This window comes from Trachypithecus francoisi, unplaced genomic scaffold (assembly GCF_009764315.1).
Source record: "Trachypithecus francoisi isolate TF-2019V2 unplaced genomic scaffold, Tfra_2.0 Lachesis_group14, whole genome shotgun sequence".
NCBI classification, from domain to species: domain Eukaryota; kingdom Metazoa; phylum Chordata; class Mammalia; order Primates; family Cercopithecidae; genus Trachypithecus; species Trachypithecus francoisi.
This window is the reverse complement of record NW_022681459.1, coordinates 16,563,304-16,588,888: the sequence shown is the minus strand read 5'-3', so window position 1 is coordinate 16,588,888 and position 25,585 is coordinate 16,563,304. Positions and strand designations below refer to the sequence as shown.

At 38.3% G+C, this 25,585-nt stretch overlaps 1 protein-coding gene and 1 long non-coding RNA gene across 2 annotated transcripts in view; one reads left to right on the top strand and one right to left on the bottom strand.

The window, feature by feature from the left end:
• The window catches only part of LOC117095658, a 67,043-nt gene extending 52,541 nt beyond the window's left edge, over positions 1-14,502 (bottom strand). The window contains exons 1-2 of the long non-coding RNA XR_004442126.1: positions 14,422-14,502; positions 14,259-14,334 (exon numbers count right to left, since the gene is read on the bottom strand). This is a non-coding gene — a long non-coding RNA (uncharacterized LOC117095658). The remainder of the gene's footprint in view (positions 1-14,258; positions 14,335-14,421) is intronic.
• GRIK1 (glutamate ionotropic receptor kainate type subunit 1) overlaps positions 1-25,045 on the top strand; it is a 391,857-nt gene extending 366,812 nt beyond the window's left edge. The window contains exons 15-17 of the mRNA XM_033232264.1: positions 14,318-14,543; positions 20,598-20,848; positions 22,167-25,045. Coding sequence (XP_033088155.1) covers positions 14,318-14,543; positions 20,598-20,848; positions 22,167-22,316 — 627 coding nt within the window. The 3' untranslated portion in view covers positions 22,317-25,045. The remainder of the gene's footprint in view (positions 1-14,317; positions 14,544-20,597; positions 20,849-22,166) is intronic.
• Positions 25,046-25,585: the final 540 nt, after the last annotated feature.

Sequence of the window (25,585 nt, the reverse complement as noted above, 5' to 3'; positions counted from 1 at the left end):
CCCAATTCAGTGTACTCAGATGCATAGATCAATATCTTCAATATCCTCTCTTGCCTTTACACCAGAAAAAAAAAAATTCCAAATACAACCTAACCGCTCATTAATTAATCACTCATTTATAGAACCCACAAAATAAAGGCTCCTTAATCCAGAATTCTGGTAATGAGAATACTTGAATATCATTATTTTGTTCTTTCTGTACTGTACTTGATGAGGTAGAAGCAGATGACAAGAACATTTGTTGATACTGGAACTTAGTTAGAGAATTAAGAATGAAAAAATCCCGGGAGACTCTAGTCTAATATTGAGTCCGCATTGATGAAGGACCGTGTTCCCAGCTATGCCTGAAGCTTTTCAAAAAGACTTCGGAGGCAGCACAGGAGAATTAAGTTGGATGAGTTTAGTTTTAGTGTCAAGGGCATTTCATTGTTGAGGTCTTTTTAATTACTTTCCCATAGTAATGAAACTGATTTCTGCCTTGCTTTTGGAGGAAGCCTTAGTACTTTTATTATCAAATCTCAAATACTCTAATTCCAGTGAAAAATAGATTTTAATAGATCCAATAGGTGCAGAGATCATGAAGTTCAACTCTTCACTTTACTTATGAAAAGAACAAAACCTTCAGAAGCTAAATTACCTGCTCCAAGTCACATAGCTAATCTATAACAGAAAAGGGGCTAAAGCTTATTTTTGGGGGGAAAAAAGTATTAATGGTGATAGGTGTGCATGTGAATAAAAGGAAAACAACAGTTGTAACCAAAACAATCTCTAAAAACATCCTTGTCAAAGATTCATATTCAGATTACCAAAAATGGAGTTGTCACCTCAGCATTGAGTGGACTATATGGGTTTTTTTGTTTGGTTGGGTTTTCTTTTTTTTTTTGTTTGGGGGGGTTGTTTTTTTGTTTTGTTTTGTTTTTGTTTTTGTTTTTGAGATGGAGTCTCGCTCTGTTGCCCAGGCTGGAGTCCAGTGGCGCAATCTCAGCTCACTGCAACCTCCGCCTCCCGAGTTCAAATGATTCTCCTGCCTCAGCCTCCCAAGTAGCTGGGACGACAGGTGTCCGCCACCATACCCGCTTAATTTTTATATTTTTAGTAGAGACGGGGTTTCACCATATTGGCCAGGCTGGTCTCAAACTCCTGACCTTGTGATCCTCCCTCCTCAGCTTCCCAAAGTGCTGGAATTACAAGCTGAGCCACTGCGCTCAGCCGAGGGTATTTTTTAAAATAATTTTTTCCTTTCTATTATTTCCACTAGTTCAAAATGAACTCTTTTTCTTCTTTCATTGTTATTTCCTTTTTAAACATTGTTTATAGATTTAGGAGGTATAAGTTGCATTTTGATAGATGGATATAGGACTTTTAGGGTTTCCATCACCCAAATAACATACATTGTTCCAATTAAGTAATTTCTTATCTGTCAGCCCTGCCACCCTGCCACCCTGCCATCCTTCTGAGTCTCCAATGTCTATTATTTTTTGAGTGGACTGTTTTGACTTGTGAAAAATACCAGCTTAGAAACAAAAACTAAGGTTAGGTTAAAAAAAGGACACACTTCTTTGTATAACAGTATTGGTTCACCAAAATAGGAATTAACTATGCAATAAGTTATAATGTTTAATAACAATCATAATAAATAAAAATACATTGTTTTAAAAGTAAACTATATCTAGAGTTTTATCAAGAAGCAAAGTAATGGAAAAAGTAGGACTTACTTTTCTTCTGTGTTAAAAAAAGATTTTTAAACACTTTTTATTTTAAGAAGTGCATCATTTATTTAATGTATGGGTACAGCATGATGATTGCTTCTTCTTTGGACAGTGATGTTCTAAGGACAAATGACATTATGGTTTTGCTGCAGAAAGTTATTTTCCTAAAATCAATAGTGTGAAGAGACACAAGACACCCCAAGCTAGTGATTCATCATGGTCCTTGTCAGAAACCAGGAAAGTCACTTGCAAGGCTCACAGGACAGAGGGGCACTGCCAAGGTAGAATTTGGTATATCTGAAAAAATATCTGAAATGATTTATCTCATTCAGCAATACCAACGAGTTTGAAAGTACTGGGAAATGGGCTAGCAGACGGCAGAGAAGATTCTACTTCCTTCAAGATGTTCAGTACAAATACAAGGGAAAGAGGCTGTGCTGTTCTTCGAAAAAGCAATAGACCTGACTTTGCCACTGTACACAGGATCTATGCACTGCCTGTGGATCCCTTATCAGAAATGTTTCAGACCAGATGTTTTTAGAATTTTGGATATTTTCAGATTTTAGAATGTTTGCACATACATAATGAGATAGCCTGGGGATGGGACCCAAGTCTAAACACAAAATTTATTTATGCACCATATACACGCCATTCTCCTGCCTCCGCCTCCCAAGTAGCTGGGACTACAGGCACCCACCTCGTCGCCCAGCTAGTTTTTTGTATTCTTTAGTAGAGACGGGGTTTCACCGTATTAGCCAGGATGGTCTCGATCTCCTGACCTTGTGATCCACCCGTCTCGGCCTCCCAAGGTGCTGGGATTACAGGCTTGAGCCACCGCGCCCGGCCGCTCACTTTGATCTTTTCTTTCTCATGCCCCTCTTTAAAAATAAAAAGAGTTGGTTCTCCTTTTTTCTGGCAGGACCCTGAATGACTACATTACAACATGTTTGGATAATGCACTTCCACTGAACAGGCACGTGCTATGCTCACAACTGCTGCTCCCTGAGCATTTTCTGAGAGGGCTCCTGCTTTCTCCCTGGTCCTGAAAATGAGGCATCAATGCAAGCGTTCTCTCAGGTCACCAGGAAAATGATGAAACAGTAAGCAACTCAGAGAGGAAGAATGTGATGACAGTACAAAAAGCATCAATAAAAATATCAGTATGCCCTGTGCACTAGCCCTGAGCCACACGTTCTGTTTCTAAGTGCTTTACGTGTATTACCTCATTTTATCTTTAAAAAAGACCAACTGAGGACCGGGCACTATGGCTCACACCTGTAATCCCAGCACTTTGGGAGGCTAAGGCAGGTGGATCACCTGAGGTCAGGAGTTCGAGACCAGCCTGACCAACATGGAGAAACCCCGTCTCTACTAAAAATCAAAAATATTAGCCCAGTATGGTGGCACATGCCTGTAATCCCAGCTACTCAGGAGGCTGAGGCAGGAGAATCGCTTGAACCTGGAAGGCAGACGTTGCAGTGAGCCGAGATCGCGTCATTGCACTCCAGCCTGGGCAACAAGAGTGAAACTCCGTCTCAATAAAAAAAAAAAAAAAAAAAAAGACCAGTTGAGATAAATACCAATATTGTCCCTATTGATGAGGAAAATGAGGCACAGAGAGGCTAGATAACTTACTCCAAAGTTACAAAGCTAGCAAAGGAAGAGCCAAGATTCAGCAAAATTCAGAGAGTTCTAGAAAGTCAGTTCTGTGAGGGTAGAAACTCAGTCTTCTTTGTATGACATTAAGTCACCAGAATCTAAAAGAGTGCCTGGCCACATAGTAGGCATTCAGAAAACTATATTTTCAATAAGTGAACAAGTAAACTCTGGGAGAGGTGGGTTTCTATCAGAGCGAGGGAGGGAGAGTGAATGAAGGAGCAAAGGAAGGAAGCCGAGAGAGAAAGAGGGAGGGAGAGAGAGTTGGATGGATAGGGACCCACACAAGAAGAGACTCTGTTGCCAAGTTCCTCATTTTACAAGTCAGTGTGTGGCCCAACAACCCAGTTTACCGAGAAGAAATGTATTTGCAGAAAGAGAACAAGGACTAAATCCGATTTAGTTTTCCCCTTGAGGATGGTAAGCTGTCAGAAAGCGTCAGAGGGATGTACATTCAGATTCTTAAGCTGGATTATTCCTCAAGGGAAAGAAACGTTTCGGGTTTTTTGCTCTCGGGGTAGCTCTGCCCTAAATCACTGAGTGACAGCAGGTACAGTCACAAGGACTCAGTCCTGACCTGGTTCCACATTAACATGTTTCACCTCTGCTACGCCATCAGTGTCTCCCTCCTCCAGCCCTTTCTCTCTCAGTTAAAGAAAATAACCTCTCTTGGGCTGTACAATGAATAAGGAAAGCTGCATTTGCCTAATCTAACCTGGAACATCCTGATCAGTTGTTGGAGCACAGGTTGTTTGCTAAGATGGGTCTATCTCCACTCAATCACAAGGAAACTTCTAATGAGAAGCATTTTCTCATCACGCACAGTGTAATTTAAAGGGTATTTCTTCTCAGAAAAGCAATATTCCTCTGGCAGCACCCAAATGATGAAAACTTGTCTTTTTACTTTCAAGTTGATTTTAAATCATTTTATAGCCAAAGAATGGCCAGTTGTAGGGAGGAAAGGGATTCAGACATTATCAAGATCCATGACCAAATAAAATACTCAAACGCCTCACATTTGGTCGCTAGGCCACAAGCAAGGGATGTGCTTAGTGAAGTTTGTCCTTGAAATGTGTGCCGAGAAGTCGCTTGCTAAAATTTCATTCAAAATCCATTGACTTTTTCTCCTAGACTTGGCTGTTCTTGCAGACAGCATGCTACTCTACATTTTAGATCTGAGGTATTCAGTTCTTAACATGAAGAAACCAAAATTTAGTTTTTTAAAATAGCTTAGGTGAGATTCCACTATGTATCACCTGAGCTCATATGAAGCTGAGGGAGTTAAGTGGAATTTTTTTTTTTTTTTTTTTTTTTTTGACGGAGTCTCGTTCTGTCGCCCAGGCTGGAGTGCAATGGCGTGATCTCGGCTCACTGCAACCTCCACCTCCTGAGTTCAAGCAATTCTCTGCCTCAGCCTCCTGAGAAGCTGGGATAACCGGCACCCACCACCACGCCCAGATACTTTTGTTGTTGTTGTTTTTTTTTGTATTTTTAGTAGGGACGGGGTTTCACCGTCTCAGCCAGGCTGGTCTTGAACTGACCTCATGATCCACCCACCTCCGCCTCCAAAGTGCTGGGATTGCTGGCATAAGCCACTGCACCCAGTGGAAATTTTTTAAGCAAGTGCTAGCTCAAGCTAAGACATGACTGAGACGGGGAGGCAGTGGCAGTTTTCCTTCAGAGTCATTCATATGTGGAGAAACACTGATCATCAAGGACTGTATTTACACAAGAGAATAGGATAAAATCATCAATTCAGTTCCATGTATTGTCATGAAACTTTAGATGGACATCCTGAGAGTCTATCTCACTTTCTCCATCAAAAAAAAAAAAAAAAAAAAGCAACTCTAAGTTTCGATCCCTCAGCTAATGATGCTTATTAAGCATTATGTTTTCACTAAGTGAAAACATATTATCAACACTCTGGGACTTACAGTTCAAGCACTATGGGAAATGTAATAGCCTATTTGGTCAAATGGTCTCAGGCACCACAAGACCAATTAGCTGGACAAGGTTAAAGGGAGGCAGAACGTTTATCAAGTGTCCAGGTACTGTTGGAGATGTTTGGGGAAATTCTTCTCTGAATATGAGGTGATCAGCATTAAATTAATTAATGGACTATGTTTATGGGGCAGTGTGTTAATAATTCAGAACTTCAACAGACTCTAAGTTTTTTTTTTTTTTTTTTCTTTTTTTTGAGATGGAGTCTCCCCCTGTTGCCCAGGCTGGAGTGCAATAGCGCAATCTTGGCTCACAGCAACCTCCGCCTCCCAGGTTCAAATGATTCTCCTGCCTCAGCCTCCCAAGTAGCTGGGATTACAGGCACGTGCCACCACACCCAGCTAATTTTTGTATTTCTAGTACAGACAGGGTTTCACCATGTTGGCTAGGCTGGTTTCGAACTCCCGACCTTGTGATGCACCAGCTTTGGCTTCCCAAGTGCTGGGATTACAGGCATGAGCCACCACTCCCGGCCTATTTAAGAGAATTTTTAATAAAATCCTTCTCATTTCTGCTTGAGATAATACTAGTTAATAATCCAATATTTACTCTATTGGTTTCTCTGTTCTCTGCTGATGAAATTGTTTGGTCCTTTCAACTGTTTCACAAGTCTGAACAGTACAGGATTTCCTTCGCTCCCAACTCCCTGGGACCACCACCAACATCTCAGAAGGTACCAAGATCAGTCAGTTCATGGCCAAGATCTGTGGACACAACTTGGGTTCAGCTTTCCTAGGGGCTACATGACCTATTTCCATCTTTTATATCTAAGACAACTGACAACAATGAAAGCCAATTCCAACTTTTCCTTTCAGAAATAGTATACTAGGATTCTGGTTTTCTCTCTCACAGGAAGTTACAAATGTACAAAGGCTCTGTCCTTTCTTCTTGTTGGAATTCTATTAATTACCTTATGGAATGGAATAATAAGATAGTGCAAACTTTGGTCTCACAGTGATAGTGTAGCAAGTCACATTTTTTTTTCCCAGAAGAAGAAAGGATAGTCATGATAATGTCTAAGAACCATATGGGGCCCGTCGCGGTGGCTCACGCCTGTAATCCCAGCACTTTGGGAGGCTGAGGCGGGCAGATCACGAGGTCAGGAGATTGAGACCATCCTGGCTAACATGGTGAAACCCTGTCTGTACTAAAAATACAAAAAATTAGCCGGGTGTGGTGGCGGCGCCTGTAGTCCCAGCTACTCGGGAGGCTGAGGCAGGAGAATGGCGGGAACCCGGGAGGCGGAGCTTGCAGTGAGCCGAGATTGCACCACTGCATTCCAGCCTGGGCGACAGAGCGAGAATGCGTCTAAAAAAAAAAGAAAAAGAAAAAAAGAACCATATGAGGCCTAAAAGAATAGATTTCCCAATGACCCGTGTGAACCATCATCCAAGGATGATAATGCTTTTAGCCCGTGGAACGGAGAATGGGAATACCAGCTAGTCTTCTCAAGAAATATGGCCAACATCCTATGCTGGGATATAAAGTAAAACCTACAGGAAACTATTTTTGATGGAGATCTGAACCCACAGAGCCTGGGTTCTACTACATATAAATTACGTAGACCTTGGCAAGTAACTTAAACTCTCTGTACCTTGATTTCCCAGTCTATAAATTGAGGATGATTTCTAACTCAAAATTATTTTGAGGCTTTAATGACTTAATAGTGGTAATATGTTTATACTACCACTTAGTACACTGTAAGCAATAAAAACATTAGATATTATTGTAACTATCACTCGTAACATCATCACCATAATTATTCAACCTTTACCTCTAGCTATTAGTCCTATTTTTTCAATCTCTCTAGATTTATAAATATTTTGGTTTGGTCTTTGTTCAGCTTCCTTACTGTCAGTCATCTCTGCACTGTCTGTCTTCTGCTAAAGGACAGAAAAGTCCAGAAGACGTGCCGGTGCCCAAGATCTCAAAGACTTTTGGAGGCCTGGCCAGAGAGCAATGCTAGGCCTTGGAGGCCCTTCTTGAGCACATACATTGCATTTGCAGAAGCACTTATCAGATGGTAGGCAGGCAAAAGATGGTAAGGCTGCCCTTGGAATGCAGACAAGAAACAGAGTGAGGTAATTCAGTTTAATTCAGCTCAATTTATATTTTGTCAGTACTGAGGTTGGCACTTAGGAGAGAAAAAGGTATAAAATCATGAGCAAGACATGAAGATCTGAATAGCAATAGGGAGACAAGATGTATGAATACCTGTTAAATACAACACAACATGTAGTTGCATTGTGCAAAACAGGAAGTAGTGGCAGAATTTCTTGTGAGCCGAATTAGCTATGAAGTATTCATGTAAGAAATATTTCTCAGTAGAAGCATGCCTTGTAACAAATCACTATCCTCCCAGACTCAAGCCAGAGGATTACACAGATTAAATCGTGATTCAGTCTAAAATGACTTGGATAAAATAGGTTTTAAAACATCATAAAAAACTTGTCATTTCTGGCTTTCATGGTCTAGGGACTTTGGACCAGCTGTGGGAACAAGGGATTCTCTAACCTTTATCATCTTCTTCCAGGGAGTGGTTAGGTGCTGTCACCAACCCAAAAGACATTTCAGAGAAGTTATTGAGCACTGCACCAGTAGAAATGAAGCAATGAGCCATGGTAGGGAGATAGATTTCAGACAGTTATAACCATTTCAGGAAGCATAAGATGAAAGCCATTTCTCAAATACTCTGCATAGGAAGGCAGTCTTCACATAAGAGTCCCTAGTTTACGTTGGAAATATCCAGCTAACTTTACCATCAGTGTCAGAAATGCTAGGTCTCTGGAGGTTAAAAGTGTATTTATTCGGGAAGAAATCTATGAGGTCAATTTAACCTTTTTCAAAGGCTGGCAGATTGCCCGTAATAGACCAATCTTTAACTCTAGACAGGAGAAAAACATGAAAAATATTTTAGCAAATGTGTTTAAATCCCGCTGAGGGAATTTTCTAAAGGGAATCCATAAATTGTTTAAATGTTGGAGAATCAGCAAATGTCATAACTTTTCATCAAATCAAGATAAAGACATAATCAACTGCAGTGTTCATATTATACACATTTGAAAGGCAGAGGCCCTAACTATACTATAAATATTTTCTTCTGATCATCTTCCTTCAAAGTGATTTTTGTAAATTAAATCATATTTTCAAAATAGCATGAGAATTTATTATTTAATGAAATAACATATTAATCATGTATAAAAGAAATGGTTGCTTTTAAGGCTACTATTCACCTCTGATGTACCTATTTCACAAGTATGAAGTTCTACATAGCCAATTTCTATGTCTTTGGTTAATTTTTAAGGGTTGTCTTAAATTAGGATTTGCCTAAAGTAAAAGTAAATTGGAGATTTTAAAATATAATTGCTTGTGACATTTCATTTGTTCTATATGCATATAGTTGCCACATTTATAAGATCACTTTTTATAAGATATAAAAGATCAAGTATCAATAACTTATTTCTAATGTATATTTCAGTGTGTAAAGTAAAAATATACATAAACAGATCGAGATATAAAATCATCAGCCATATTAGTGTGAAGTAGAATTGCATGATTACTGATTCTACTGAAAAATGAGATTATACATCTTAACTGTGAAAGTCTTATAATAACTGGTGGAAGAAATCATGTGATAAATAATAGTTATCTCAATAAAAAAGAAACATTAGAGGGTTATTTTATAAAATGGAGTTTCCATCAGGCTTCAGACCACACTACACCCTAGAATTTGCACATACTTTATTTACATCGTGTGGTGGAAATCCTGTAACTAAAAATAGTGGAACTATATGAAAAGCAAAATACTGTTAAAGGAAAGGAAACAATATAAACAATAGTCACATTTTTTCCAGGTTCCAACTGTTGAACTTCCTAAAACACAGTCTAAATTTTTGTCTAAACAAGTGTAAGCTATTAAAAGTCAGGTAAAGAGTTTCTGTACATTATGAGTACAAGAGTTGCAACAGCTCTGGCTGTAATAGAAAGACCCCACCGCTACTTATTTCAATTATTTAGAAAATTTGTTAATTCTGTTGAAACATTAGCCAAGCCATAAGTTTGCTGTTCTGTGTATCGAAAGAGATAGGACATTCCTTATTAGTTAAGAACACAGACCCTGGAACCAGATTCCTTGGGATCAAATTCTGGTTTCCTCATCTCTTCATGTCCTGTTCTATTTCCTCATATGTAAAAGAGAATTAATAATGGTACATCTTTCATATGATTACTATGAAGATTCGATTAATCAATATATGCAAAGCACTTAAAATAGCACTTGGTACACAGTAAATAAACACTGCATATGTTGGTTGTTGTTACTATTTTCAGTAAGTAATTTTTAACTGCCTGCAGACATTATAAACTATTTCCCAGTGAGTGTTTAACTTGAATATATTATAGGGGGAAAAAAGAAATAAATAATGTTCACCAAACATTGATGCAGTAACACTCCCTTATAGCAGATTTGAGATGAAAAATGCTGATTCTTTGCCAGCAATGTTTCATCAGCATGAGGATAGCCACATAATCAGATTTAAAGAGATAAAATGAATTTATCTAAACAGATGCCTCTCAGGATTAAAAAGAAAAAATCCTGGATGATTTCAGATTTAATAAATGAGGCTTTTTCAGTTTTAGCAACTTTTGCTAAGAAGCTCAGAAGACATTCCAAATATTCTAATTAACTTTTGACATATCTAGTGAAATAAGAGGCAACCACTATTTCTGTTTTTGGAACATATATTATTTAGAGTGATTTAGGAGGCTGGCTGAGATTATATGTGATTTAGAAGTACAAAAACACCCCGGCTGTCGTTCTAACACTTTGCCTGGTCTTTTGATATGTATGATAATTTTTCGTGAAGTATAATCCTATTTTTAAGAATTACTAAGACTTGAGACTTAACCATGAAAACAAATCTGCTGAAAGGAATACATGTAATTTACTCCCAACATTCCACTTTTTTATCTAACAAAAAGTAAACATTACTGAGCATGGCATGACGGTGGACAGAACTCTGCAGTAAAGAAGAAAGAGCCCTCAATTCTGTGCTATCTCCTTCACTAACCCTCTGCGACCTTCTGTGTGGCATTTGCTGTCCCTGACCTCAGGACCTGCTTATGTGATAGCAAGGGGTGGGTCTAGAGAGTAGAATGTGGCGATTGAAGCATCTCCTTATGTGAAACTCGTCTAAGCATGACATCCTCCTTGCAGTTGCCCAGTGATAGAAAATTCACTATACCGGCTGGACGCGGTGGTTCACGCCTGTAATCCCAGCACTTTGGGAGGCCGAGGCAGGTGAATCACCTGAGGTCAGGAGTTCAAGACCAGCCTGGCCAACATGGTGAAACCCTGTCTCTACTAAAAATACAAAAAATTAGCCGGGCATGGTGGCAGGTGTGCCTGTAATCCCAGTTACTCAAGAGGCTGAGGCAGGAGAATCATTTGAACCCCCGAGGTGGTGGTTGTAGTGAGCCGAGATTGTGCCATTGCACTCCAGCCTGGGGAACAAGCGCAAAACAACGTCTCAAAAAGTAAAAAAGAAAACTCACTCTACCTTAAGGTGCTGGAGCTGTCTACAGATACTTCTACCTATTAAAAAAAGTTATTCCTTAGCCACATTTTGGGTCTTCCTGCAAACTGTAATTTCCCTAGCATCTCAAGTAGCCTAGAATTCTAAATGTGAAATACAGTAGAGCCCCATAACAGCAAACTTTTTAAATGATGAAAGGGAGCTCTAAATAACAGCAAAAGGCTGCTCTTCTTGCTCCCATTATGTTTACTATTACTGTGCTCTAGTGAGAATAGCAAGGGGTCAAAGGAATTTATAACAGTTCCTGTACCTTCAACTTACCAAGTCCCCTACCAAGTAACAGTTTTCTGTCAGAGAGAAAGTTCTGCCCTCCCTGATCAAAGGTGTCCATGCCAATCAGACTTCCCCTGTAGCTCCCTGGGAGAGGTCAGGCCTAGAACAACCTTCTACTCTAAGAAGGAAGATGTGGATGTTGTTGAATTTAAATCCATGATCTCTGTTCCGTAGAGCCGTGCTACCCAAAGTGTAGTGTGAAGAGCGTGCTGGCTCAGCAAACATTTTGTTACTAAGTTGTGACAAGAAGAATACTGAGAGTAAGCCTTTAGAAATGTTGCAGCTGTTGAATGCTGAGGTTGCACTAAACTCATGACCTCTCTCATCCCTGAGATTAGACCACTTGCATGCTGCTGAATACTCACAGGGTGAGCCACATGTGGTAAGACCTACGTATTCATCCCGTGCAGGAGGACCACAGCTAGGTCTGCTATGGCTTGAAAATAATGAAATCCTTCACTTCAGATAGTGTAGGTTTAGAGTTGAATCATGTCATCCTTTCCCGTATCCTTCAATTCCCCAGACGAATTAAAGGACTCCCCACACTTTCTCCATTTATCATGGATGAACTGAACATTGACTTTGTTTTTGACTTCCAGAAACCACAAATTTGGTTTTCTAACAATTTACAACACTCGTTTTAATAAAATCTAAACACGGTGAAAAAAACAAATGTTTCATGAAATTTTTCTACGTGAAGGCTGATTCCTATTTCATATGAACATGAAACTAACTAGCAGCCTGCCTCAGGGAATAATGAGTCCATGAATAAAACCTATATGTTCACATGTAGATCAAATAAGATTAAAATCATCCTCTAAAGCATTTTTGGCAATATAGACATCCACCTCCCCAAAATCAGCATGGTACAGTGGAAACAGCATTGAATTAGATGTTGGGAATGCAGAGTCCGGAACTGGCTCTGGTATTAACCTGCTTTGTGACTTTTTGAAGTCTCCAAGCCTCCTGTACCAAAACTTCCTCCTCTGTGAAAGTAGCAGTTTGTACGAGCCAATCTCTAAAGTCTCTGACAACTTTAAAATGTTATACTTCAAAGAAAATTATGTTCCCTTAAGGTAGTTTCCTGATGGAAGAATAATTTTCCCAGCTGTGCATTTACTGCCACAAGATAAGACTGACCTTTCTGCACTTGCATGAGTAGCTCTTTTACCATAAGTTTAGCATTATCAGACTTTGCAAGACTGAAATCACACAACAAATGAAGCAAGAACCCTGACCCCCAAAACGCGCCTTTGTCATGGAGACATGAGCTGCAGTTTGCAGATATCTCCGGGGCTGTGGCGTAACTCACAGGGGCCCAATATGACATTATGGGTTCCATAAAATACGAATATCTATAAGGTACTATTTATTGAATTGTTATTTGTCTCACAAGACCTTTCTCGGGGGGCTTTTCAATGCCTAACAATCTAAAATAAAGCCATCTGTCCTCCCCTAACTCATAAACCCTACAGTATTAACCAGGTCCTAAACAGAGGGTGGAATTGAGTGGCCCCCAGAAATACTCAAGCATTAATAACCATGATAGAGTTGACTCTGCAGGTATTCCCTTTTTTGCTTATGACCCAAAACCATGTTTTAAGCTTTTCTGCACTACTAAGATGATGCATCCTGTGCCTGTCAAGGGATCTGTCTAATGTGTATGAGTGTATGAGTGTATGAGTGTACGAGTACTACATATAACCGTGATAACTGGGATTAGCTTAAAAATACCAATAATTCCTGTAACGTTTTTCATCTCTGAAGTAAGTGGAGAATGCTGATGCAAATGAAGAAAAATTCGAAACAAAAATTGGAACTGTATGGAAATTACAGAGTAAAATGCAAAATGTCTAAACATAGATCACTATTCAAAAGAATGGAAAATTCATATTTAAGCAATATGAAAATTTAGGCAGTATACTTTAGCAAAGCAAGTAAGATAATGAGGCAGTGGTACATAGGTATATGTGCATATATTACATAACATATATAATTTATTACTGAATCTATCAAAAAGCCAAAGAATATGAGAAAAGACAAACATATTAATGGAACACTTCGAAATGAGATATTCAGTCCTCACTATCTAAAATATGATTGCAATTTAAATTATGCACATAAAAAGGTATATAAATACAGTACGAAGATTTTTCTTTTTTTTTTATTTTGAGATGGAGTCTCACTGTTGTTGCCCAGGCTGGAGTGCAATGGCAAGATCTCGGCTCACCACAAGCTCCACCTCCCGGGTTCAAGCGATTCTCTTGCCTCAGCTTCCTGAGTAGCTGGGATTACAGGCACACAGCACGACGCCTGGCTAATTGTATTTTTTTAGTAGAGACAGGATTTCACCATGTTGGTCAGGCTAGTCTCAAACTCCTGACCTTTAGGTGATCCACCCGCCTCAGCCTCCCAAAGTGCTGGGACTACAGGTGTGAGCCACCATGCCCGGCCGAAGATTTTTCTTATCTAAATTTTAACTTGAAAAGAACATTCACTTTCTAGGTTTTGTAGAAAAGAGAAGAGTGAATTACAGTTCTTTCACAAATAAAGCAGAGGAAGTCAGTGGTTTACCCCAGGGCTCTGCCCAGCAGAAGAATGCTGGATCAAGGATTGAAACTTACATACCTGGAAACAGCAAAACAATACCTGCTGGAGTTGAGTGACTGAAAGGAAAATGGATTAAATGAACAGAGTCCTGGAGTGAGCTAGTGATCCCTTAGCCTAGTGGGCCATGATGGCTTGTTCTTAAGTGGCCACAGTTCTTTAGGCAAGTGCTATTATTGATACCAATGTTCTTTCTTCCCTAACTGAAAGCAACAAAAGGACCTTGCACCAATGTCTTGCATCAATCAATCAAGGTCTCCGTGCAATAGCTGCCTCCATGCAAATGCTGTCCAATAGTGAGTGAACTGGGCTCTTCTTAGCTACAAAAGTAAAGCCTTGAGACCATCAATCTTGACTCCCCTACCTGTGGAGAAAGTATCCTCCCTATCATTATTTGAACCACTGGGACTGTGAATACTTTTAGGTCGTATTTTTCCAGCCCTCTTCTGCTGGTGAGTGTGTTTTCTTTCCCTCCAGAAATCAAAAATCTCCACCTACGAGAAGATGTGGGCCTTCATGAGCAGCAGGCAGCAGACCGCCCTGGTAAGAAACAGTGACGAGGGGATCCAGAGAGTGCTCACCACGGACTACGCGCTGCTGATGGAGTCCACCAGCATTGAGTATGTGACGCAGAGAAACTGCAACCTCACTCAGATCGGGGGCCTCATTGACTCCAAAGGTTATGGAGTGGGAACGCCTATTGGTAAGAGGGGCAGACACGAACCAGGACTGAGATAGAGAATGTCAGTTACCAGTGTGGAAGGAAATGGGCTCAGAGTTCTTTATTCCAAATTCTGAGAAGGCCTACAATGCCTTTAGTGAACTAATAATGGAAACATCCATATAGATCAGAGACATTGTGCAAATTACAGATTCCCAGATATTTAACTTCATATACTCGTAACCAGTGTTTCTTTCAAGTTTTACCAATGCATGTTTAAGAATATATAGATTTTATTATTTCACCCTAAACAAATCTCTTAAAGAGAATATCTTTCTAATTAATCCTTTTCACATTGTTTCCTTCAATACTCATATATGCCTATATAATTTATTTGCCTTAAATTAGAATAGAAGAAAGTTGATTCTGTATATGGATAGCAAAAGTGAGATGGTTAGTATTCCATAACGATAGATGAAAAAGCAAGGCTATATCGGTCAAAAGAAAAAGGATAAAGATTAATTTATAAGTATGATGTGCTCAGGCAATGTTAGATTCAATCAATGCCAACTATGTAAAACCAAATTCCTTAGTTCCATGCTACTGCTCTCCTAGGAATATTATTGCCTAGGTATACACACCCATATAGCAATGCATTCTTGTACGTCTATAGGAGACATGAATAGAATTCAAGGAGTAATTAGTGATTTCCTCTCCATAGAAAACTCCCTCTCTATTGTTTCCCTCTCTATAGAAAACTGTATCATGGCCGGATGTGGTGGCTCATGCCTGTAATCCCAGCACTTTGGGAGTCCGAGGCGGGCAGATCATGAGATCAGGAGATCGAGACTATCCTGGCCAACATGGTGAAACCCTGTCTCTACTAAAAACACAAAAATTAGCTGGGCATGGTGCCACGTGCCTATAGTCCCAGTTACTCAGGGGGCTGAGGCAGGAGAATCACTTGAACCCGGCAGGTGGAGGTTGCAGTGAGCTGAGATGGTGCCACTGCACTCCAGCCTGGGTGACAGAGCGAGACTCCATCTCGAAGGAAAGAGCGAAAAGAAAGAAGAAAGAAAGAAAGAGAGAAAGAGAGAGAAGGAAGGAAGGAAGGAAGGAAGGAAGGGAAAGAAAAAAGAAAGAAAGAAAGAAAGAGAGAGAGAGAGAGAGAAAGAAAGAAAGAAAGAAAGAAAGAAAGAAAGAAGAAGGAAGGAAGGAAGGAAGGAAGGAAAGAAAGGAAAGAAAGAAGGAAGGAAGGAAGGAAGAAGGAAGGAAGGAAAGAAGAAAGAAAGAAAGAAAGAAGGAAGGAAGGAAGGAAGGAAGGAAGGAAGGAAGGAAGGAAGGAAGGGAGAGAGAAAACTGTATCGTCTAAGGTTCTGGTATAGCGGGAACCTGCTCTTCCAAGTAAGCTATTGGTAATTTGTTAATAAGCATTCCAAAGGAGAGGAATCAGGGACTGTCTAGACTACTGGGCTAGTCTAGAAATCATAGCTAACAGTTAAGCCAGATCGTTAAGGACCCCAGGCAGGTTTGATCTGCTTGTTTGTATTAGCATTTTTGTCATTTGAAAGGGATGATCCAATTTGACTCTCAACATCATGCAGGGATCACAAACTGAAATGCTTACAGAGGCCAAGCAGATATCATAAGAGAGCAAAGCATGCTTGTGCCAGGAGGTAGTAGGGAACGGTGGCAATTATGGAAAATTACAAACCACATGACTTACCAAAAGGAGACAGCTGCCTTTCAGGTCAGAGGGTTGTAGACATGTAGGACTTTGAGAACAAGATTGTGGAATATTACGTTTTCTAAGAAAATAAAAAAATCCAGATTTTAGGTGAATTGTCCTAATGTTTTTATTTAGCAACAAATTCATTAAAAAAGAAAAAACTGTATTTCATGTATTCAACTTTTAATTTATATGAATATAACTAATCAGATAAAGTTCAACTATCTTCCACATTTACCATGAATACACAGACAATTTGACTTCCTGCTATCTACCTGGTGTTAGAAATATGTGCTAGGGAGAAATTAACTTTATTATTATTGTTATCATGTATGTCCTCCAAATAAAATTCCTGCAGAATGATGGGGCTAGAAGATTTACAGCTACCTTCTTGCTTCTTTATTTCCAATAACTTTTCCTGATGAAAATACTAATGTTGCTAGTGAGGTGTATATTTTTCCCCAAGTGGTAAGCTCTCCTATAATTTAGTCAATAGGAGGCTCAGGGGATCATTTGGCACTGGCTAACAGGATATTATACCTCTTTTTGACTTTAAAAAAACAATGTCCTATTGCCTTAAGCAAGCTTTGCCACCTCATTTTAGACAATAAAGGTGGGGGAAGTTAGACGGTATTTTTTATATCTCATCACTGCTGATTTTAGTTAAATGGGCCATAAATCAGACAAGAACAGCAAGAGTAGGTACCTTTGCCTGAATTTTTGCAGAATCAAGACCCTCATGGAGGAGTAACCATAGTTCCTTAATAGAACCATCTCTAGACTAAATTATAAAGTCAAAAACTGTACCTTTATCATTCTATTTCCCACCTCATAATCCTACCTCACCACATTTCAACACCCCTTTTTGGCACTAAAATTACTGTCTGTTAATAATGATTTAAAATAACAATGTGTATCACCACTCCTGAGAACGTTTGCACTTTAACATGAGACTTTTCATTGGCATTCCTTCTACAGCATGGAACATAACTTGAAAGTTAAAATTTCTGATAGTACAGTGAGTGATGCAGGGCTGGGGGCAGGAGGGAACAATGCACTTCTTCCTACCACTTTCCCAAATGAATGCAGCACTTTGAAAATCACTGCCTGCTTTCATGCGAATGAAGCTGACCTAGAGTTGAGTACCACTAACATTAAATATACATATAACACAGAGAGATCCAAAGGTACCCATTCAGTCTCCTTTTGGCCAGCCTCACGGAAGTTCCAAAGTTGAAAAGCCTTCCCCACTTCCTAGATGAAAAGAAATATACTCCAGGAATTTTTCATAGTGGTTATAAACCTGTCATGCTTTTTAAACTAAAAACAATGAAGGAATAATTGGAACAGATGGCAGACCTCACAGAGAATACGTCCATTGAGAATACAGCTGTTGGAAAAATTTGTGAGATGTTTCTTTTATGATGAATTGACTCTACAAAAGATCAGTTGCTATTCAAGAAGATGTGTGTGCGCATGTGTGTGTGTGTTTATGAAATATATATATATGAAATATAGATTTCAAGTGACATAATAAATAACTTCCAATGTCATTTACTTCATTTAAGCAACAACAAAAAACTGAAGTTAAGATATACTCAGATATTAAGAATTATCTGCACACTTCTAGTCTTGCCCTGACTAATTCCCTTATGGCTCCAAGCTCTGTCCCATAATCAAATATTGGCAAAGTCACAACACAAAATTGAAGACGTTGCTTCTTAGAGACACTCAGAACAACAGCTCTGGAAATGTACCTCCTATGAGATTTAAAATAAAACTCTGAGAGAACAAGAGCATTTAAGGTTTGAACAGCTTACCAGGAGGCTGGAAATTTTCTTTCTCAGAGACCAACTTTAAACAGAGATCAGATTTTCATTTGTCTGAAATGTTTTGGGTATCGCGCAGCCTGGAGGCAGAAGGAAAGCATCAGTCAACATTTACTGAGCACCCACTGTGTATGCTGCTAGGATTATTACCGCAACCACTAACATAAGAATCATTCTTACACTCTTCGAAGCACTTTCATATACATTAAAGCAAAGTGCTCTTGGTTCACTTAATTGCTCACCTGCTATGGGTATATCAACGGTGCTAATTTTTACACTAGCCATTATTCTGGGGATATTTAAGCAAATGGCCAAGGTCTTTTAATTTCGTTTTCAATATCCATTTTTTTCACCAAAAATTCACACTCTTGATAAGCCATAATCTCACTCCAAAGCATTTTGCTCTTCTTTTAAACTTGCTTTTGAATGCTGGCAATTATTTTAGGAAGTCTTACGAGGAAAATTAATAACAAATGACACCAACGTTAAACTTCTGTTTTTCTAACTTCACCATGCCATAGGACATAAGGCATATGTAGGGGTGGGAGCAATGGATGGGAACACTGTCATGAAAACAACAGGAAAAGTGAGAAGTCAGGAGACTTGAGTTTGATTCTTGGCGGTGCCAGCAACTATCAGTTTCACTCATACTTTCAGTTCCTAAATATCTTCCATTCTAAAATGGAATATGTACTGAACTGTAAGCAGACTGCACTGTACCATTCCTAAGATTTCTTCTAGTCCTAAGATGCCTCATTTATCAATGTGCTTCCACCAAGAAAGACTTTAACGTTTGCAAATAGAGAAAGACAGGGTGCACTACTTTTCTACTGAATAGAAGAAATGCTAACAAGAGTTCTTCATATTCAAGGAGAGATTAGGTAAAAGAGTACTACTTTGCCTCTTCCTTTGCATTGATTAACCAAAATCCAGTGTTGAGAAGCTACATCTACAGATAGATATTGGCACTTTCCAACCCTTATAAAATTAAAAGTTCAATGGCATTACTAGAAGATAGAGTATAAATAATATTAATAAAGTCCTTGCAAATTTTCCAAACCTAACTGAATTTTGTAGGAAATTTGAACTATTCAAAACCTAGTCTTAAGTTTATCTTAATAGGTGCATTTATCAGTATGTACTAACCAACATCTGCAAAGATTATGTTGGAAAGACATTGTCTTAGTTCCTATTGGCTAGAAACCAGTCACATAACCACACTGAAGTGTAAGGGAGGTGGGAAACGTCTAGTTACTCCCCCTCAGAAGAAGAAATGGCACTGCTGGTCATCCAGCCAAGCCTAGTCACAGTATGAGACAACTAAGAGCCTAGAAAAAAGTGAGATCTAAATAATTGCTACCTTAAAAAATGTATCCACAATATCGATAAATTTCAAAAGTAGAAATGGAGACTTCATTTCTTTATAAGTAAAGAGTGACAACCTGCAAGGTGGTCATCCTGTAGGCTGGAAAACATGTGTCCAACTAAGATCAAAGACAGGCACTTTGAAAAAAGAGGGGTTGGGGCAAGAGCTTTTTGCTGAACGGGTTGGCTAAACATACATATTCAACTGGTTACAGGCAGAGCTATGAATATTTGTGAAGGTGATCCTGACACATGCATATTGAACAAAAATGCATGTAACATACAATCCATGTTCACTTTGGGGTAGAGACTTAACATTTAAATGTTTTATAATTAGGTTCTATACATCAAAATGTCTTTCAGGACACAATAGCTTGCAAGGGCACAATCTCTTTAATCCAACCAGAACCAGTCTAAGGTCGGTGGTCTTCTTATCTGGAGAAAGTTACTGAAATCAGGATCTTGTTTAATGAAAGGTATAGCTGGTGGAACAGGGGCTGGAAGTCAGTGTCTATGAGTTGGATGAGCTGTAATTGTTTTAATATTGCTTATCTCGAGACCAGTGCTTGTTTACCTCCTTGAGAAAAAGAAAAACCTTATAGCAGTTGGAACATCATTTATTCTTTAAGTCCAAGGCTGTGTGACTTAACCCTTGTCTGGCATGGCCTTCGGTCCTGTTTATAATTTGATATCTTATTGCCACAAATAGACTGCTCTGTCTGACCTCCCATCCCGGTATGGCTGCTAACTAAGTTTTTAAGGTTTTTCTGGGGTCCCTTTGGTCACAAAAGAGGGTCATTCAGTCAATGGGGGCTTAGAATTTTATTTTTAGTTTATACAATGAAATTTCTTGACATGTGAAAAGACTCATGATGATCTCACCAGAAACAAAGACATGTCATAGAATTCCTAGCTTCGCTTCTCCTTATTTAAAAGGAGCAAACGGTCGGGGCCAAAGTTAATCTCAACATGTCAGCTATCTCCTTTCCAATTATTTAGTATTTAGTGCCTTCAAAATACAGGATTGAACCTTCCTGTCCTTTGCAAGTCAGTCTGTGGATTGGGGTTTCACAACAGCCATAATGTCGTCATCGCTAAGACGATAACTAAGAATACTTCTGGATGTCTTCTTCAACATTTTGGTGACCAATATCCAAATGACTTTACTTTCAGGTTCTCCTTACCGGGATAAAATTACTATTGCTATTCTTCAACTCCAAGAAGAAGGGAAGCTGCATATGATGAAAGAGAAGTGGTGGCGTGGGAATGGCTGCCCCGAGGAAGACAATAAAGAAGCCAGTGCTCTGGGAGTGGAAAATATTGGGGGCATCTTCATTGTTTTGGCTGCCGGACTGGTCCTTTCTGTATTTGTAGCTATTGGAGAATTCATATACAAATCACGGAAGAATAATGACATTGAACAGGTGAGTCATCTCTTTCTAGGACTCGTTAGTTTATAGTTTGCATTATGTGTCTTAAGTTTGGGGGTTTTAAGGATGTTTGCTTGTTTTCAGTCTATTAAATTAGATGCCCAGAAGAGCCATTTTTGAGTTAGAGCAAAGAGCTATTGAATCCCTGCCAGGTGCTGTGGGCACTGCAGGTCCATCATTTATTAATGACAAGGAAGGGGCTTATACACGAAATCCAATTAGCCCTATTTGGAAAGACAGTGCAGAAATTCCAAACTCAGTTAATTTTTGAACAGTTGTTTGCTTGTAAGATAGAAACCCTAGATGGAAAAAGGCAAAAATAAATCCAAAATTTGAAAAGATATTAACAGAAAGGTTACCAGCCCTTAAGTATAGATTCTGAGCACATGTACTAATGCAAAAAGTTTATATAAATATGTAAAAGTCATAGTATGAAATTGAACACTTACTTCTATCAAAGTAAGCTTTGTAAAAGGATGCCACCTCAAATTTTTTTTGCCAGGAATATAATAATGCAAAATGAAAATGCAATGTATATGAGACTTTTGTGTTTGGGATTATAGGACAATTGTAGTAGTTGACCATTTTTGCCTATTACTTTTATTTTGAAGGAAATCACACCAGTTCTGAAGGAAATCAGCTTACACTGTTTTGAAAAAGCTGATTGTGATTTAAGATAATTCCTTCATAACCATACTAGAATAAACAAAATACAAAGGTTTATGGTCATCATAGTGAATCAGGCTCCTGATTCAATTTTTAAATATTATTAGAATTTTAAGACTATGACTATTAATGACAGAGCCAGTTTAATGCTCTGCTGTCATCTTAAAATTCTAAATAATTTTTGAACAAAGTGTCCCATATTTTCATTTTGCACTGGACCCTGCAAGTTATGTGGCTGGTTCTGATTTATAATCTGATAATAGATCCACTTTCTTAAAGTAGAAGCCCTCCTTAAGGGCCCAAAACTGGGAATGATTCATTATAACCTGGTTTCACATGAAAATCTTCCCCAGAATTACAAGGCAACTGTGACAACAATGAACACCCCTTTCCTAAGCTCTTGTTTTAAGAAGCTGTTTTTTTATTAAAAGAGAGAATGAACTGATCTGCTTTAACTTTCAATTCGCTCTTGAGGTGTCTTGTTTTATGCAACTAATTTGAAAAATAAAAGCTTGTATATATGATGCTTTAATGTGCTTTTCATAGTTGCCAGCTTCATGTGATGTAAATTTTCATTTAAACATACATTCTTGCTTCTGATTTATTCATTTTTCTATATTTTTTTCTCATTTCTTTTGCATGCAAGGCTTTTTGTTTCTTTTATGGACTGCAATGTAAGCAAACCCATCCAACCAACTCCACTTCTGGAACCACTTTATCTACGGATTTAGAATGTGGCAAATTAATTCGAGAGGAGAGAGGGATTCGGAAACAGCCCTCAGTTCATACTGTGTAATCAGTTTTTTTTTAAAAAAGAAGTGTGCCCAGTAGAAAATGTTTTTGCTAATTGGTGTTGTTGATATTTGTATTTGCTAAGCATAAATAGCCACAATTCTCTATTCCTTTAGGATAGCAAAACTCATGTATTCTAGACATTGAAATGAATACACTGGAAAGAGACTTGCACTGTATGTTGAAGGAGGGGCATATTAGGAGTATACAGACTTCTAGAAATGTGTATTTACAAGAATCTTCTCTGTCCCACTCGTCATCTTAGTTCTGTCTTCACGCATTAAAAATTAGTAACTCTTCCTTCATGAAAAAGGAGATCAGACTTTCAACAGGGCAAAGCATGGAAACAAGACGCTTATTCTGTGGACTTCTTTTCATCTTTGTGAACTTCGTTCCCTGCTCTTTTTTCTTCTCCCTGTCCATATATTGTGTAGATCTGCGTATTGTCAAATGACCCGAAACCCTTACCTTTTCAATAGTACACACATAACTCCATAACAATGATAATTTTTAATTGAAATTGATTCCATGATTTAAAATGTATTATTTACACAAAGACTCAAAAATGTCTTAGAATTTAAAGATTTAAAAACCACGATCCACAGAAAGAAAACTAAACTTGAAACTTCTGGTGTCACAGAAGAGCACTAGCTAAATTGAACATCACTCATGGAAACAGAACACAGTCAAGAATAATTCCCGGACAGAAATTCATTAACCTCAAACTCTCAAATAACATTTACTTGTAGAATTTAACAGTCTTCTGTAGGTTCTGAGTCTTGAAGGGACAGTGATATTTTTCAAGCTGTATAGTACTTCTTTGAAGATCCCAGCAAAGTCCTAAGCTATGTACTAATTCATTTCTATTTACCACTCACTTTGCATTGATGAACATCTTTCTACGAGATGTTATTTCACTTCCTTCCCACTTACCCTAGATGGAGTGGTTGTTCTTGGAGCAATCTTTCCTGAACATCACCACTTTCACAGTTATTTCTTTGGATCCATCATTATTATTAATTCATTCCAAGTATTCTGGGGGAAAGGGCAAGAAGGAAAAAATAAAGGAAAGAATGTCCGTACATATTAGTTACAGATCTCTGTAGATTCATTTTCCATCTTCATTCAAAGTGCTCTAAATAATTCCCATGTTAACTCAACCAGGTGACATAAAAAACCTATTGCACATTTAATTTGCTGTGACAGAGAATATCTGATGATTCCTCTGGGCTGGTTCTCCTCCCTAGTGAATAGGAGAATTGAAGATGTGTTTCATCTTTTCTAAATATGGGATCAGTTGGTCTTTACTCTCTTCTTAATGGGATTATCTTTTGACACATCAAGCAATCCCCTAAAGCACATTCCTTGAAGTAGAGATATGCCATCTGTGCAATCATATAGCATTTTACCTTCTCTTTGCTTAGCTTTAAATGGCTCCCAGTTTTGGAAACCACAGGCCTCTCCAATCAACCGTATATTTCTCCAGTAAAGCATATTCAGGAAAGTTGACTAGTTGGCTCTTGTCCTAATTGTCTCTCAGCTTTGCTTCCTTCTTTAAAGAAATGTACTCAGAAGAAAATATCATAAATTACACTAACATTGTTTTATTATTATTAAACTAGAAGCAACATACTATTTGTCCCAGGTCAGAGTTCACATTTTCATAATCAATAGAATCAGATGTTGGGATGAATACGACATTATTCTTAGTTTCATATTTCATGGATTCAGTATATAGAAACCACAAATTTCATAAGTTTACTCTCCCAAAGATAATTTAATAAACCAAAAATGCTACCAAAAGAGTTCAAGTGTGATTGATGAAGTATTGACAATCAAAATTAATAATAACTAACGAAACGTAATTTTCTGCAGAGATTATTACTTAACAGTGTAATTCAGAGATTTGGACAGAGAAATGATCTCTTTTAAAAGTTAATATTTCTATACTACTTTAGACTGTATACTACCTAATTCTGGTATTTATGTACTATTTTATCGTTTTCAAAATGTTTTCACATACAACATTACATTTGATCCTTTCAACAATTTTAATTCAGCTTTACTAACAGAGAAGTAGATATCAGTCATTGGCCTGCAGTTACAGATTTTAGAAGCAGAAGAAAATTTTCTAAAACAGCCAAACTTAGGTTCAGGTTCTAGCAGAGCCACATGCTAAATGACTGTAGGCAAGTTACCAAATCTCTCAGTCTCGATTTCTTAATATGTAACAGTGGGACAAAATTTCTAGAACATAAAGTTTTGTAGGGGTGTTTTTCAAAATGGGTTCAATTGGCAAATGTTTCTCAAATAAAATTTTCATAGTAAAATAACCCATGGAGCATCACTCTAAATGTTCCTTTACTACATGCTATCTCAGTGTGCATCATAAGTTTTTGTGCACTGAGAATTTTCAACAAAGCGGAAAAGTATTCAGCACTTCTCAAGCCTATTAGATTGCAGATTTTTTTCCCCCACAGCATCTTGACAGACCAGTGTTCCACAGATCATCCTCCAGGGAACACAGGTGTGATCATGTGACTCTCATCCCATAACAGTGTACAAAATATCTTGCATTGTGCTTGGCACATAGTAGCCACTCAATAAATAGTTACATATTCTTTAGAGTAAATTTCTAAGCCTCAATTTTCTTACTTGTAAAATGAAGGTAATATTATGGGCTTTATACATTTACTATGATAATTAAATAAAATTATGGCAGAGAAAATGAAATAATTAATAAAAGTCCTGCTAATATATATCAGTTAACAACTGTTGGTACCTTCTGGAGAAACTAAGTATTGTTCTCTGGTCACATGGGCAGTAACTAAAATTTATCAAGCATCTTAAAATGGAATCTGGTTTAAAAAATTGGTTTTCTAATTTAGAGGCTCAAGCTCTATCTCTAAGAGCAGTTTTTCTTATACAAGCATCATAAATCAATGGCAGAGGTCACTGCACTTGGAAGAAGGACCCAAACTGGTAATATGTGAAGATCTATAGTAGAAGCTCTGGACCTCGTCTCTAGAAATTCTAATTTAATTAGTTGGGGGAATGACACTGGTAATTTTTTCAGATGCCCAGTTGATTTTAATGTGTTGGAAGCGCTGAGAACCAATAAGCTAAAGCACAAACTTATATATACAATTAGAACTCAATAAATCATTGCTGTTGATTGCTTGATTGATTGCAGAGGTAGAGCCACTAACCCTATGCAATATGTATAACACATGTTTGGCATTCAATCTGACAGACCCTTTCCACTGAGAATTC